The 14,432-nt window shown below is 33.7% G+C and overlaps 1 protein-coding gene across 1 annotated transcript in view; it reads left to right on the forward strand.

Moving 5' to 3' along the window:
* LOC150107785 (pre-rRNA 2'-O-ribose RNA methyltransferase FTSJ3) overlaps positions 1–14,432 on the forward strand; it is a 288,470-nt gene that overhangs the window by 214,567 nt on the left and 59,471 nt on the right. The window contains exon 15 of the mRNA XM_090391539.1: positions 9,102–9,207. Within this exon, the coding sequence (XP_090247665.1) occupies positions 9,102–9,207 (106 nt within the window). The remainder of the gene's footprint in view (positions 1–9,101; positions 9,208–14,432) is intronic.

Genomic DNA, 14,432 nt, shown 5'->3' on the forward strand with positions numbered 1-14,432 from the left:
AAAACAGTCTTCTGTTGAACTAACGTTCCTAATTCTGTACTCATAAAAGTTTAAGAAGTAGAGTGAGAGAGAGAGAGCCTGTATCTTCTCTGTAACATAACATATCAATTATATTGATATCCCTCATGACAGTCATCATCAAATTCCTTGAAATGTGCATTGAGGGGGGGGGGGGTGTACAGGATATTATTATGGTACTACATGAAAAAAGTTGTTATTGCTATTCAGAATTTCCTATTGAGAATTTTCCTCCAAATTAATCTGTGATGTGTTAAGACTCCAGTATTATTAGATCTTATTTCTCTCTTCTAAGGCTTGTTTTATTTTATTTTAATTTTACTGTTTTAATCCACCCTGATCTAGGTCTTTTTCCTACCATTCTAGCAAGGAACAAGTGTTTTGCTAACAAATTCCTACATGCTAACAATGTCAAATTTTTTCTTCATATCCTTATTTTTAATATGATACTGCCATCTGTTCACTCCACTAGTCTTTCTCGGATCTCTCGTCTGTGATCTCCAGTCTTTGATCGAGAGTTTCTAACCTAACTCTCAAATCCACAAGTTAAAATTGGTTTGAACACTGTCTTGTATGCAGCTAATTTAGGGTTTTAACTAATTTCTCTCTAATTCCATATATCAGTCGGGTCTCTTTTTATGCAGTAGATATGTTCCACAGAAAACTGCATATAAAAAATCGCACAAAAAAAAGGCCTAAACTTACATTAAAAAACCAGGGATACATACCATAATTTTCGAAAACAGCATAAAACCGAAGCAATGAATTAAAATAAACCTAAAATCGCATAAAAAAAAGTTTATGAAAATTCACGAAAATAAGAATGCCTAAGTTTGTTTTAAAGCTTTATTCATTTAATTTTATTGAAAAGTAACATTTTTTTAAACATTTTGTCATCAGAATTATCATCGCTATTAGACAATATTCGGCAATGTTTGCGAACTGGTGCAAAATCACTTTTCACCAGAAGAGATAGTCAGCTCATCAGATCTGTATGGTAAAGGCAATGGTTCTTCACAAACAGAATTAGCTTCACCCTTGTTCTGTGCTGATTTTTTTCTTCTGACAATGTAATCAGTGATTAAACTTTACGATGATGATTTCACTAATTTTTTATACAGTTCTTCAGCTCACGTTGGAATTTAAAGGCTCGTTCAGAATTTGTGTCATTTAGAAGAAAATGATTTTCCAATTTATTGTGCAGTTCAAGACCTTTCGAATTATATTTGAGGGGGAACAGCTTGTTCTTCTGCTTCACTATCATTTTCTGGATCATCGACGACATCTAAAGTTAATTGATATCCAATAATTTCATCGTCACTTAAGGCATTATCCAAAGCAATTCATCTACATCGTTTTGGCTAAATTTATCAAAATCTTCTCCACCAATTCATGTGCCAATGTAATGATTTCATCTGATAATGTAGATGTTTGCATGGTTGCACATTCAATACATCCAGCCCAAGCTGCTTTCCAGCAAGCATTTAAAATTTGTGGTCTTATTTCAGCGATAGCAGGTGCAACATGATTTAAGCAGTCCAAAATGGAAACTTTTTTCCAAATGTCAGTTACTGTTAATGATTCATTTTTTATCCAATATAATTGAAAAGCATGCTTAATGTAATATTTTTTAAAAGTAGCAATTATGCCTTGATCTAATGGCTGAATAATGTTTGTTGTATTGGGTGGAAAAAATACTACCTGTACATTTGGATGTTCTAAATGCGGATGACTTGGTGCATTGTCAACAATTAATAAAACTTCGATTAAATAAAATAAATCGATTTACTAGGAGGGGTTTGAACATTCAATCTCCTGATGCATTGCTACAAAGTAACAACGTTACTCGATCTTTGCTTGCTTTAAACCCACTTGCTTTTTCCTCAGACTTTGCAATGTAAGTTCGACTAGGCATTTTCTCCGAAACAATCCTGTTTCATTAACGTTAAACACTTGATCGGGACAATATCCATCATCTTCAATAATTTTGGCTAACTTCTCTTGAGAATTCTTGGCTGCTTCTTCATCTGCTGCTGCAACCTTGCCTGTAATCTTCACGTTATGAAGTGCATTCCTTTTTAAAAACTCGGTTTACCATCCTTTGCTAGCCCAAAATTCTTTATCAGCTTGGGAAGCGGAAGTAGATGGCTCCAATTGCTTCATCTGTTCATAAAAACCAAAGAGCTTTTTGTTTAATTAAATAACCACTTATAGGAATTCTTCTTTGAATTAATTCTTCAATCCAAATTACGAGCGCTCAGTTCATGTTTTCTAATAAAGCATCTCTTGAGTTCGATGATAATTTGGCACTTAGTTTTGTTCCAGAAATAACAGATTTTCTTAATGTGCCCTTATAGTAGATTTGCCGAAATTAAAATGTTTACCAATCGCCGTAGATCCTTCTCCTTTTGCTAAGCAATTTAAAATTGCAATTTTCATTTCCGAAGAAAAGAAATTTCTTTGGTGCTTTTTTTTCTCCATTGGGCCAAATTTAATTAATTATTAATTAATAATAAAAAATCAGCTAAATTAACAATTAATTATTAACGAATACATTACAAAATAACCAAGGTGTTCCATGAAAATTTCAGGATTTGTGAAGTGTTTCCGTTGTAGGAAAAGTTTGGTAAACGCGATTACCCTATTATCGGAATGGATTCTACTTCTGTTGACATGCGCAGAAGTGTCGAAAGGTCTCGTATCTGTGGGTGTGCACCGCATAACTTCAAATCCGCATAAAAAGAGACTCGAGTGTATATATATTTATTCAGTTGACTTCTTACCATACTGGCTTTACTAATTCTATTGTCTATTTCTATATTTAATTCACTAAAAATTGTGCCTAAATAACTGAAAGGCTGTACTTATTTTATAGTTTCTCCATTCAGAATGCAGATAATGTTTTTGATGTTGCTTCCTATTTTCATTGTCATTGTCTTTTAATTGCTGGTTTTCATTCCAGATTTATCACAGCAGTTATTCAATTTAGTCAGGGAATTCTGCAGACTTGTACTGGATTTGTTTAGAAATCATCTGCATAAAGTAAATAGATGATTAACATCTGCAATTTTGATATCAGATTCGATGCCACTTTCCTTTATAAGGTAATCCATATAGATAATTAATAACAGTGGAGATAATGTGCACCCTTGTCTAACATTTGATTCTGCTTTACACCATTATAAACAAATGCTGAGATTATGCCATTTAGCATACAGTGAATAAATGCTTGCTGATTAGGACACATTAGAAAGGGTCTTTTTGATCCTATCAAATACATCGCAACTAAATTCTTTAACGAAAGCTTAATGAAAATTCATGTTACCTCAGGCATCCTCTTCAATGTCTAAACTCCAATTTCTCTTACTTTTATGTTGCTGTCATGATGTCTATGTCTCCCTTTCTTTTCTAATTTGATTCTCTCTCCAGTCACAGATTCTCAATCAATCAGATTTGACAGTTATATAAACAAGTTCCAAATGAAATATGAGGGTGGTCTGAAAAGTTCTTGGCCTAACACTGAAAAACCGGATTTATAATTTCAAAATAATTTTTATTTTTCAACGTAATCTCCTGTAACACTAATACATTTATTCCAGCAATGCTTCAGCACCATTATCCTGTTCCTGTACTGGTTCTCAGTAAGATCTGCAAAATACCCTTCTACAGCTGCAATCATCTCTTAATTCGAAGAAAAATGCTGGTCAGCATTTTTCTTCGAATTTTATCTGGGGAATAGGTGGATGTTCCAACAACTCATAGTGCAGATCCCTTAATTTTCCCATTGCCAAAACACCTTTGTGGGTAGGTGCATTGTCCTGATGAAAGATGATTTTTTTCTTCTGCAAACCAGGTCTTTTCTCATGAATTTTTTCATCTAGTCTGGTAAAAGATTGGAATAATATTCCCTGGTTATTGTTTTACCCTTTTCAAGATAATTAATAAACAAAATGTCTTTAGTATTCCAAAACACGAATGCCATGACCTTTCCTGCTTATAGAAGAAGTAAGTTCCTCTCATGGAACTTACTTCTTCTTTGGCACTGAACAACCTGCTTCTATCCACTGTTTTGACTGCTGTTTGGATTCTGGTGTGTAATGGTGAATCCATAGTAATCAATGCATAAAATCAGTTTTATTCTTGTTAAAATGCTCCAAGCACTGTTCAGAGATTTTCATGCGAGTGTGTTTTTGATCTGCTGTGAGCAAGCTTGCCACCCATCTTATGCAAAGCTTTTTCATTTTCAATTCTTCATGCAAAATATATCCTACACATTCTTTTGATTCTGAGAAGAGATATATGAGAAGAGAATGCCTATAGTCTGAGGAATTTCATGCACTTTGACTCAATGATTTCTGGTGGTGTTACACTTTTTTGGATGTCTTTCATGTGGATCATCTTCACGGCTGGTACTGCCACGTTTAAACTTGGCAGTCCATTTCTTAATTGTCAAAAATGAAGGAGAATAGCGTCCATAAACTTTTATGAACTTCAAATGAATTTCTTTTGGCATAAAACATTCTTTTACAAAGAATTTTATAACCGCACAATGCTCAATTTTATCCATTTCAAGGGATAAAATTCAGACAACACTTCAGACAGCTGTATAAAACAACTACTTGATAGAATAACTTGCAGTTTCACATGGATGCTTATGACAGGTGTACCACCTTAGGAAAAAAAAAAAAAAAAATCTTACCAATAGTGTTTCCATCTATGGTTGAGGCCGAGAACTTTTCAGACCACCCTCGTATGTGACTGCAGTCATTGTGCAACTGATGTTATCTTTACAGTATTAATTAAATGTGAATTTAATTAATAAACACAGAAAACAAATCAGCCTAGTAGCAGAGTATTTATAGATATTTTATGGGTCTGTTATTTTTTATAATACACTTAGGTTTCTTTATTATCATTTTCTCATACTTTAAATTAGATGCACAAATAAGAAACCATATCGCTACTAATTTAAAGTCCTGTATATTTTAACATTTTTCTTTATTCATTTTAATTCCAGTATAAAAACTATGACATGGGAAATATTTAAAAAATTATAATTCATTCAAATTAAAAGCTACATTTCACAAGCAACAGGCCCACTTCATCAGTATCTCATTGATGTTACTAAAAACAATTTAAAAACTTGAGAATATAAACAAAAATGAAAAGTTGTGCTTGTTGGAGAGGTAAACTGCAGAGTAGGAAATGAATCTCACCAGGCATATAGGAACATTTTGGGAAAATTTGCAGGAAAAAGGCAAAGCTAATTAAGGACAGTATTTGCTGGATTACTGCTCAGGACACAGACTAGTCATTACTAACACCATGTACCAACATAAAGATGTGCACAAGTTCACATGGAGAGAAAAATAAATAAGAAAGCCTCGTTGTCTACACCATTGTTGATAGTGAAATTGTCATGTTAAGTTCAAGATACAAGACAGCACAGAGGATTTGAAGTTTGAAGTAACCATTACATAGTGCTAAGAAGGATAAACATAGATATTACATTGAAAAGAATATATAAGGAAGTTTTAAAAAGAATTAAAGTTGAGCAGTTTTTACAGGTAAACTGTAGACTCAACTTTACAAACATTATTGAAGGAAACTTGAAGCAATTTGAAAACAAGAACCAAACTTTGGAGTCTCGGTGACAAACTCTGAAGAAGATTGATAAATTCATCTAGAGAGGCATATGTAAAATTGTCTGTAAGGATAGATAAATAAGAACCACATGGTGAGTGCAAGAAGTTAAAGAAGTATTTCTGAAGAAGAAGAAAGCATACCAAAAGTTCTTAGCAAATAAGTTTGCAAATGCTCTAAAAGAATACAGGCAAAAATGTAACACATCTAGCTATGTGTAAAAGTAGCTAAACTAGAGTCATGGGAAGACTGGTAATAGTAAGGAAAATAAATATCAGGAAGGTGGCAAAATGTTCTGAAGGCTATTGAAAAAGCTTAGAAATAGAGAAAAGAGTACTGTAAAAGAAATCAAAGATGATAAATGTGATATGAATACTGAAGATAAGGACATCCTTGATGTCTGGAATAATTATTTTAAAAGACTGTTAAATGAAACAAGCAGTGACACAGAACCATAGTTGAATATTTTCAAGAGGAATGAAAAGAGAAGTACATATCGATACAATAACAATAAAAAGCCATCAAAAACTTGAAATGCAGTAAGGCATTTGGAGTACATGATATTTCACCAGAATTACTTAAGTATGGAGGTATAAAAGTTTTGCAGTGGCTACACTGCATAATTCACAGGGCCTTCAAAAGATTGAATTTCAGTTTTGATTGGAGTATATCTCTAATAGTTCCGACCTATAAAAAACGGAATGAAGCTGGATGCGAGAATTACAGAGGAATTTTTCTACTAAGTGTTCCAATTAAGATTCCAGAAAAGAAGTTGAGAAAGATTGTAGAGAGAAATTTGGAGAAGAACAAGCTGGGTTCAGTCCAAATAGAGGTTTTAAGATCAGATTTTTGCATTATGACAAATAATTGTTTTCCTAAAGTCGGACGTATGCTTTTCCACTGCTTAAAAAATCATGGGAATACGACTAGGATCTGTACTTATGTAGATCTGAAAAAGGCATATCACAAGATGCCCAGAGAAAAGCTTTTCAAAACACTACAGTTATATGGGATAAATAGAACTTTATACAAAGCAATATATGGTCTATATTTAAGTTGTCAGTCAGCAATCAGAATTGAAGGTAATATAGCAAGATAATTTCATGTAAAATCAGGGGAAAGACAGGGATACATATCATCTCCATTCCTATTCATCATTTATATGGATCACATTATGAAAGAAAGTGGCATTAGGCCTGATATATAATTGGACATGTCAAACTTAGCTCTTTGCTTTATGTAGATGATGTACTAATAAAAACATCCAGTGTCAGTCTCCTGAATTCTCTAACTAAATTGGATAACAGCTGTAACAAATTTGACATGAAAATCAGCAATAAAAAGACCAAAACTTTGAAAATAGGCAGAAACACTGAACACATAGACTGCATTCAGAATGGAAACCATGTAGAACAATTATTTAGGCACAGATTTTATGACGATGGCAAGTTAAATCTGGAAATAGACAACAGAATAAGCAAAACTTGTATGGTGGATAGTCGGCTGAATAAATTTATATGGAATGAGAGAGAAATTAGCGAAAACACCAAACTAGCATTATACAAGACTGTGTTCAAACCAGTTTTAAGTTATGAATCTGAGAATTGGGTTAGAAATGAAGCACTTGATCAAGAACTAGCGACCACAGATATGAGGATTCTAAGAAAAATTAGGGGAGTGAACCGATGGCATCAATGGCATCTAATATCTTCATTTTTAATCATATTAAAAATGAAGATATTAGAAAGGAACTCAACACTATAGCTTTCAAGAATGTGTAAGCAGAGCTAATCAAATCACTTAAATAGAATGGGTAAGGAAAGGTTAGCAAAACAGATGTTTGATGTGAAGATTGGAAAGAGAACAAGGGAAATACCAAGGTCTATATAAATTGTTCGGTCAGATGTGTGAAATGTTAGATATGACAGTATTGGAGTGCTGACAAGTAACAGAATAATTTGGAGGAAAATTATGGCTAGGAAGTTAATAATAATATAAACTTTATCATGTAGTGCTGTCATAGTAGTCTGAACACCCCTTGAGAAGATACATATCAGGAAATTGATGATGTTTTCATCTCCCCTTAATGTACAGATTTGACCTTAGAGGTTAGTTTTATCCATCTTGGGGCTAATGCCACCCATATCAGATGTTAAACTAACAAAAGATGCTACACTTTGCCTCTATGCCTTTTGGCTAAAATAAGAGTGGAGTATTTAAAACTTATGCATGTTCCACAATAAAATATAATACAGTATTTATTTTACAAATACAAGAAAGAGTAGAGTATATGTTCTTATCTGTTTAATGTGTGATATGTGCTGCAAGATAGTAAACTGATTTTTGTAAGGTGTCAAAGTACTTGGGCTTGTTCCACCATTGGCACATGTACAACCTCAGTTTCTTCAGTGTATTGCATCTTGGCCTTGTGTGTATGTTAAATTTCTAATATACCTTCTAATTCACCATTATCTATTTCTCCTGTTCCCATTGAAAGCATTGATCAGCATTTGAGTGGGCAGTGAATAATCTGACCTTAGAGGTTAGCTCTAAGATGGCAAAGCAATGAAATTTTAATGATAACACCTAACAAATACTGTGGCCTCTTGTTCTGTCGATGGAGCAGTCACGCAAAAAGACCCTGATTAAGTTCCTTCATTAAATAATATGCTCACTCCTACCTCTTTCCTTTCACTTGAGGTTCTTGAGTATGCATTATAGCATAAAGTGAAAGGAAAGAGGTAGGAGTGAACATATCATTTAATGAAGGAACTTACTCGGGGTCTTTTTGTGCGAGTTTACGACTGCTCCGTGGACTGAACAAGAGGCAACAGTATTTGTTAGATCTTATTATTAAAATTCCTGTGCTTTTTTAATATGGCATAAATCTTCGAAATACAAAACACTAAAAAGACAAAAAAATAAGAATAAATAGATAAAACCAAAATGAAAAACTTAATATCGTCAAAAAGCTAATAAAGAAGAGGATGGATATAAACAGCAGGCAAGTAGTAATTATTAAGATCAAAGAAAAAACACAAGGATTATAATAATGGTATCACACAGCAGCATAACATGAGCAGTTAAAAAGTGTTTTTATTATTATTGTCTTATTCAATTGCTTTTTCTTTTTAATCTGGCAACAGCGAGCACATTTTCATTAAATTTAAATTATGTGTTGTCTGATTCTTAAGTTTTCAGGAAGGGATTAAAAATGTGTTGGACTGTGCCCAGATTCTATAGAATTTTCTCAGTTGAGTTCGTAATCTTAAAAATCCTATTTCAGTTAGTTAAAGAGTTGATCTTTAGTTAGTCATGAATATTCAACATTCTTACTGGAATTCTCATCGAGCTTCAAATCTTAAATTCCAGAAATATCTTGAAGTGACCTTTTCTATATTTTTCATCATGAAATTGATTGAAGATCTCTTGTTTTTCAGATTCTAAAAAGAAAAAGAAGTTATCTGCAGTGTCATTAGCTCTTGGTTCTATGATGATTCAGACTAAGAAAAAGAAGAGAGATATTATTGATGATGGTTTTAATAGGTATTATTATCACTAGATCTATCGATTTTGTATTATTTTTGTTTGTCTCACATCAGACCTATTTAGTTTTAGATGTCTTCAGGCAATAGATGATTCTTGTTCAATACATGAGAATCACTTTGCTTAGTGGAAATTTAAAGTTGCTTAAAATAAGTTACATGTTTAGTCTCTAGTATGGGCTTATGAAATTTTGGAAATCTTATTTTTTGTGGGTGCATACATGTTGGGGATATCTGCTTTCTGAAAAATACACATCGAGACCTGAATGATGTTAATAGCTGAAAGAATTTATAGTTTATGCATAATAAATGTATTCAATCATATCTTTGGGATTTGTGTCCAATTATCATTTACATTTTGGAAGAATTCCTGAAGATTTTTCTGAATGTTTCTCTTGATTATTTATTTTATTTTATTTATTTATTTATTTTTTTTTTTTGTTAGTTTCGTTGACTTTACATCTGGCTACAGTAATTTGCCATTTTTAGCCATACAGGAACATACAAATTTATAGTGCTGTTGTCAACAGTACTGAGAAAATCTCAAGAATTGAAATGATTCTCATCACCAAATTCCTGATATGCACCTTGAGGAGTTTACAGGATGTTATGATAGTATAACGTGAAAAACTTATATCTTTATTAACTTCCTGTTAACAATTTTCCTCCAAATTAATCTGTTATCTGTCAGAACTTTGAATATTGTCAAATCTTATATTTTTGTTTTCTAAGGCACTTCTTACTGTATCAATCCACGTAGACTTTTGTCTGTCCCTGCATCTCTTTTCCAGCCATTCTATCAAAAAGAAAAAAAGTTAGTAATTGTTTTGCTAGCCTTTCTTCTCCCATTCTGTTAAGTGACAGTACTAATGAGATTAGCTTAGGTGATATTAGCTTAGCAGCTTACGTGCTGCTAATGATATTGGATGACTTAAATCCAGTTAGAGTTGAGACCTATGAATGTAGGAATACTACTAACAATATTTCATGTGGCAGTGAGTTTGAAGCCATCTGGTGTGAGGTGGAATCTAACAAACAAATTACATAGTGTGGTGTTGTTACAGACCTGGTGGATCAGTTGCTGGTGATGAAGAAATGCATCACCAAATAGAAAAGGTGAGCGCAAAAAGAGTAATCATAATGGGAGACTTTAATTATCCAAATGTTGATTAGGCAGCAGTAGAATCTCATGAGAAGAATGAAAATGCATTTATTGAGCTGTTGTGGGACAACTTCCTCAAGCAGCATGTGACAGAAGGAACTCGGGGTCAAAGAGTGTTAGATTTGATTATAGCGTCAGAGGGTGTTTCAGTTAAAGATGTAACTATTCTGCCTCCAGTTGGCAACAGTGATCATGCGGTACTCACTTGGGAAGTGACTAAGTTTATGAATGTTCCATTCAGAAAAGGTTACATGCTGTGAACTACAAAGCAGGAGATTATGACCAGCTGAGGAGTATACTGAGTTCAGTGGAATAGGATTGGTTGCTGGATGGAAAGAATATCGACAGTGCATGGGAAGCATTTAAACAATACTTAAATGATGCGATATCAGAATGTCCCAAGAATTCGAAGAATTAATAGAGTAGAGGTCAAATGGATGTGTAATCTTATTAATCAAGAGATTGCAACATTGAGCTCACTGTTACCTCTTCACTAGATGAGGAAACATAGGTGTGTGAGGCCGAGGTATTAGATCTGTTACACAAACTGACTAAGAATTCAGCAATAGGGACTGATGGAATATCAGCACCTGTGCTAAAAGAGTGTTCAGCTGAACTGGCCATTCCTTTGACCAGGATGTTTAATATGAGTCTCAGAACAGGGAAGATTCTGCAGGAATGTATGGTAATTCCATTGCACAAGGGTGGTGCAAAGCCCAATGTATCCAACTATCAACAAATTAGTATCTCAGGAGTGGTGGTGAAGATTTTGGAAAAATTCGTTAGGCATTCAGAAATGGATTGACAATGAATCTCTACTTTGCAATGAACAACATGGGTTTACTAAGGGAAGGTCATGTTTTAGCAACTTGCTGTCATTTTATAACAATGTTACCATTGAACTAGACAAGGCAAATGCATACACCATGATACTTTTAGATTTTGCTAAGGCTTTTTGACAGAATACAGCATGGCAGACTGCGGCATAAATTGGAGAAAATGGGTTTGGGTTATACAATATTAGCATGGATAAGAGGATGGCTGACTGACAGATATCAAAAAGTGGTATATACGGGGGATCTGAGTCTGCAAGGTTTAAGGTAACAAGTGGTGTACCACAAGAATCAGTCCTTGGTCCAATGTTATTCAATCTGTACATTAATAACATTGGGAAGGATTTGATAGACAACATACAGCTATTTGCTGATGATGATGCAAAGATATGTAGGGTAATCAGAAATGCTGTTGATATGCAGTCTTTGCAGAATGATTTGAATAGGCTGGAATTATGGTCATGGGAAAATGGGTGGTTCTTCAATGTCAGCAAATGTAAAGTCATTCACTTCGGCATGATTAGATATCCAATGCCATATTATATTGGTGGGATTAGTCTAGAAGAAACTGATGAGGCTAGGGATCTTGGAGTGTTAGTAGATAGGCTAAATAAATATAAATATACTAAATAAATAAATAGGCCACCTAGATCACAAATAGTGAAAAGTAATGCTCACTTATGAAATGCTTGGTCCTGCTAAATTAGTTTCAATAAACTTCTCAAATATTCGACAGGAATCATAACTAAAACAAGACTTACTTTTATTAAACCAAATAAGCCTACCTTTGTTCCCCCCCCCCCCCCATTCATTAAAAATGCTTTGAGGTGTGCATAATATTATTTACAACCATTTATCTATCACTTTTTTTAATTGCTTTGAAAATCCGAAATTGATAAATGGCAGTGAGAAAAAACTCTGAAAATGACATTGGAAGGAAAATTGTATATACACTTATGTGTGTGTGTGTGGGGGGGGGGGGGGGTTTACACACAACATAAAACTGAGCATGAACATATTTAGTAGTAGCTATGGCTACTATAAAAGTTTAAAATAGGAATTTGGGTAATTTATGCTCTTGCCACCATAGAAAGACTTAAGTCTCTTGGTGGAAAACTGATAATAGGTCTGAACTGCATTTTGCATCTCTGCTATAAAACTTGGCCTGTTATTTTAACAGGCCAAGTTTTATAGCAGTCCTACCCAGTGCTTTTACTGTATTTGCCGGCGTATAAGACACATTCCCTTTTTTGTAGAAATTTTTTAGGAAAAAAACTTTTTTAGATCCTCTTCCTGATTCCGCCAAGTTCTTATCATTTTCTTGGTTGGGGGTGGCCTCAAATGCCTCTCTGCAACCCTGTTTCCATGTTCTTTAGCATATGCAATTACACGTAGCTTGTATGCAATATTGTAGCAATGCCGACGTTTTTCAGCCATAATTTGCCAAGAAATTTAGAGAAAATTTAATGACAGAAATTTATCACCGTTCACAACAACCATGACAACAATTGGAAAGTCTAAACGAACAGGAACACAGCTGTGATCATCAATGACAGCACATCCACTGAACTCTACGTAACTGGAATGCTCTCACACACCACAAGGAAGCAAGAAAGAAATCGCGTAACTCGGAACAGAGAAAATTTCCAGAAATGAAAGTAATAAAAAAACTGAGTATCGGCATATAAGACTCACCCTGTTTTTCAGACCTATTTTCAAAAAAAAAAAAAAAAAAGTGTATCTTATACGCCAACAAATACGGTACTTTAAATGGATTAATAGTTGCAATTTTGAGATTAAAGCATGTAATAAAGACAGTGCATATTGTTCAGTTTTGTTTACAGAACTTAGGTGAGATGATTAGTTTGTCATTCATTCTGTTCACATGCAGCCAACTTTCATTTTAGCATATTTATAAGAACCAAGGGCTAGTTGGTTTTAGTGGAAAGCTCGAAAAGTAGATTGCCTTCCTAGCATTGTTAACCATATGGTTTTGCTTTTTTAGTTTAGTTAGCTATTATAAATTAATTTTCTATAATCTGTGCCATAGCTAAACTTGCTGTAATATGCTTAATGCATTTAACAGGCTATTGAACAACAAATACTTTTTTTTTTCTTTCTAGTTCACAAATACTTTAACTACATGTTTAAAATACTCAACTTCTAATAAAATACTTTTGAAAAAAGTTTCATCTGCTTTACATCTTTTATGCTTCATCCACTACCTGCACAAAGTTATGCACAAGACCTTTATCACATGATAAATAAATTAAAATACCATATTTTGGTATAAATTAGTTGCAAGCCTCCCCCCTCTCTCTCTCACACACACACACACAGTTTTAGGTCATACAAAACTAGTATTACCTAGCAAGAGTTACAAACCACTCTTTATTGATAAAAATACAGTTATTAGTATTTACAGATATATATATATAACTGTAGACAAGGTAAAAGGTTCATTCCTTACTGTGATTTGTGATTACAGTAGTTTAAAGGCAGGAAAAAGAGTGATTTACGTTATGGACCAAGGAAGTTCGATTCTCACCTTCTTGTGGTGCACCCTATTATTAGGTATCTATCTGGATATTAAATGGTTGAGGATAGGCCGGCAGTTTGGAATCTAGCTGACCCAACTATGGTCTGTGTTTGCTTAAACCAAAATAAAATGATGATACAAAAAGAATGTCATGTCTGGCTGGGGTCCATCATCCAGAAAAACAAATGATCCTTGCTGCTTTGTCAGGAAAGCAGAACAAACAGTAAAAACTCAGCTATCCGAACTCAAACTCAACAGCATAAGAGTTCAAGAGATAGGCATCCACAATAAGTATCAATAGAAAAGGATGGAACTGGTAGAAGAATTAGAGAAGAACCACATTGACATAATTGGTGTTACCAAAACAAGATAAAAAAAATGGCAAGATTCTTCTAAATGATAGCTACTACAAAATGTTATACTCAGAAAATAATGATCAGGAAAAGTGTAGCTGTAGTATTCAGCATTAAACATGAAGTGCTCTTCTTGAATTTCAAGCAGTTTCAACTGCACAGTGTGAAAAATTTTCCAAATGGGAAATGAGAGACAGACTTATTTGTGCATGTGGTCCCACACACAGAAATAGAGAAATTATTTGCATCATTAGAGAAAGGAGCTGATATAAAGAAAATGAAAAAATACCATATGTCCTTGAGATCGACAGCAGAGTAGGAAATAAATATCAGACATAT

The sequence above is a fragment of the Typopeltis vanoorti genome, chromosome 4 (assembly GCF_054136105.1).
Source record: "Typopeltis vanoorti isolate ZY-2024b chromosome 4, IOZ_Tvanoo_1.0, whole genome shotgun sequence".
Taxonomy (NCBI): Eukaryota; Metazoa; Arthropoda; class Arachnida; order Uropygi; family Thelyphonidae; genus Typopeltis; species Typopeltis vanoorti.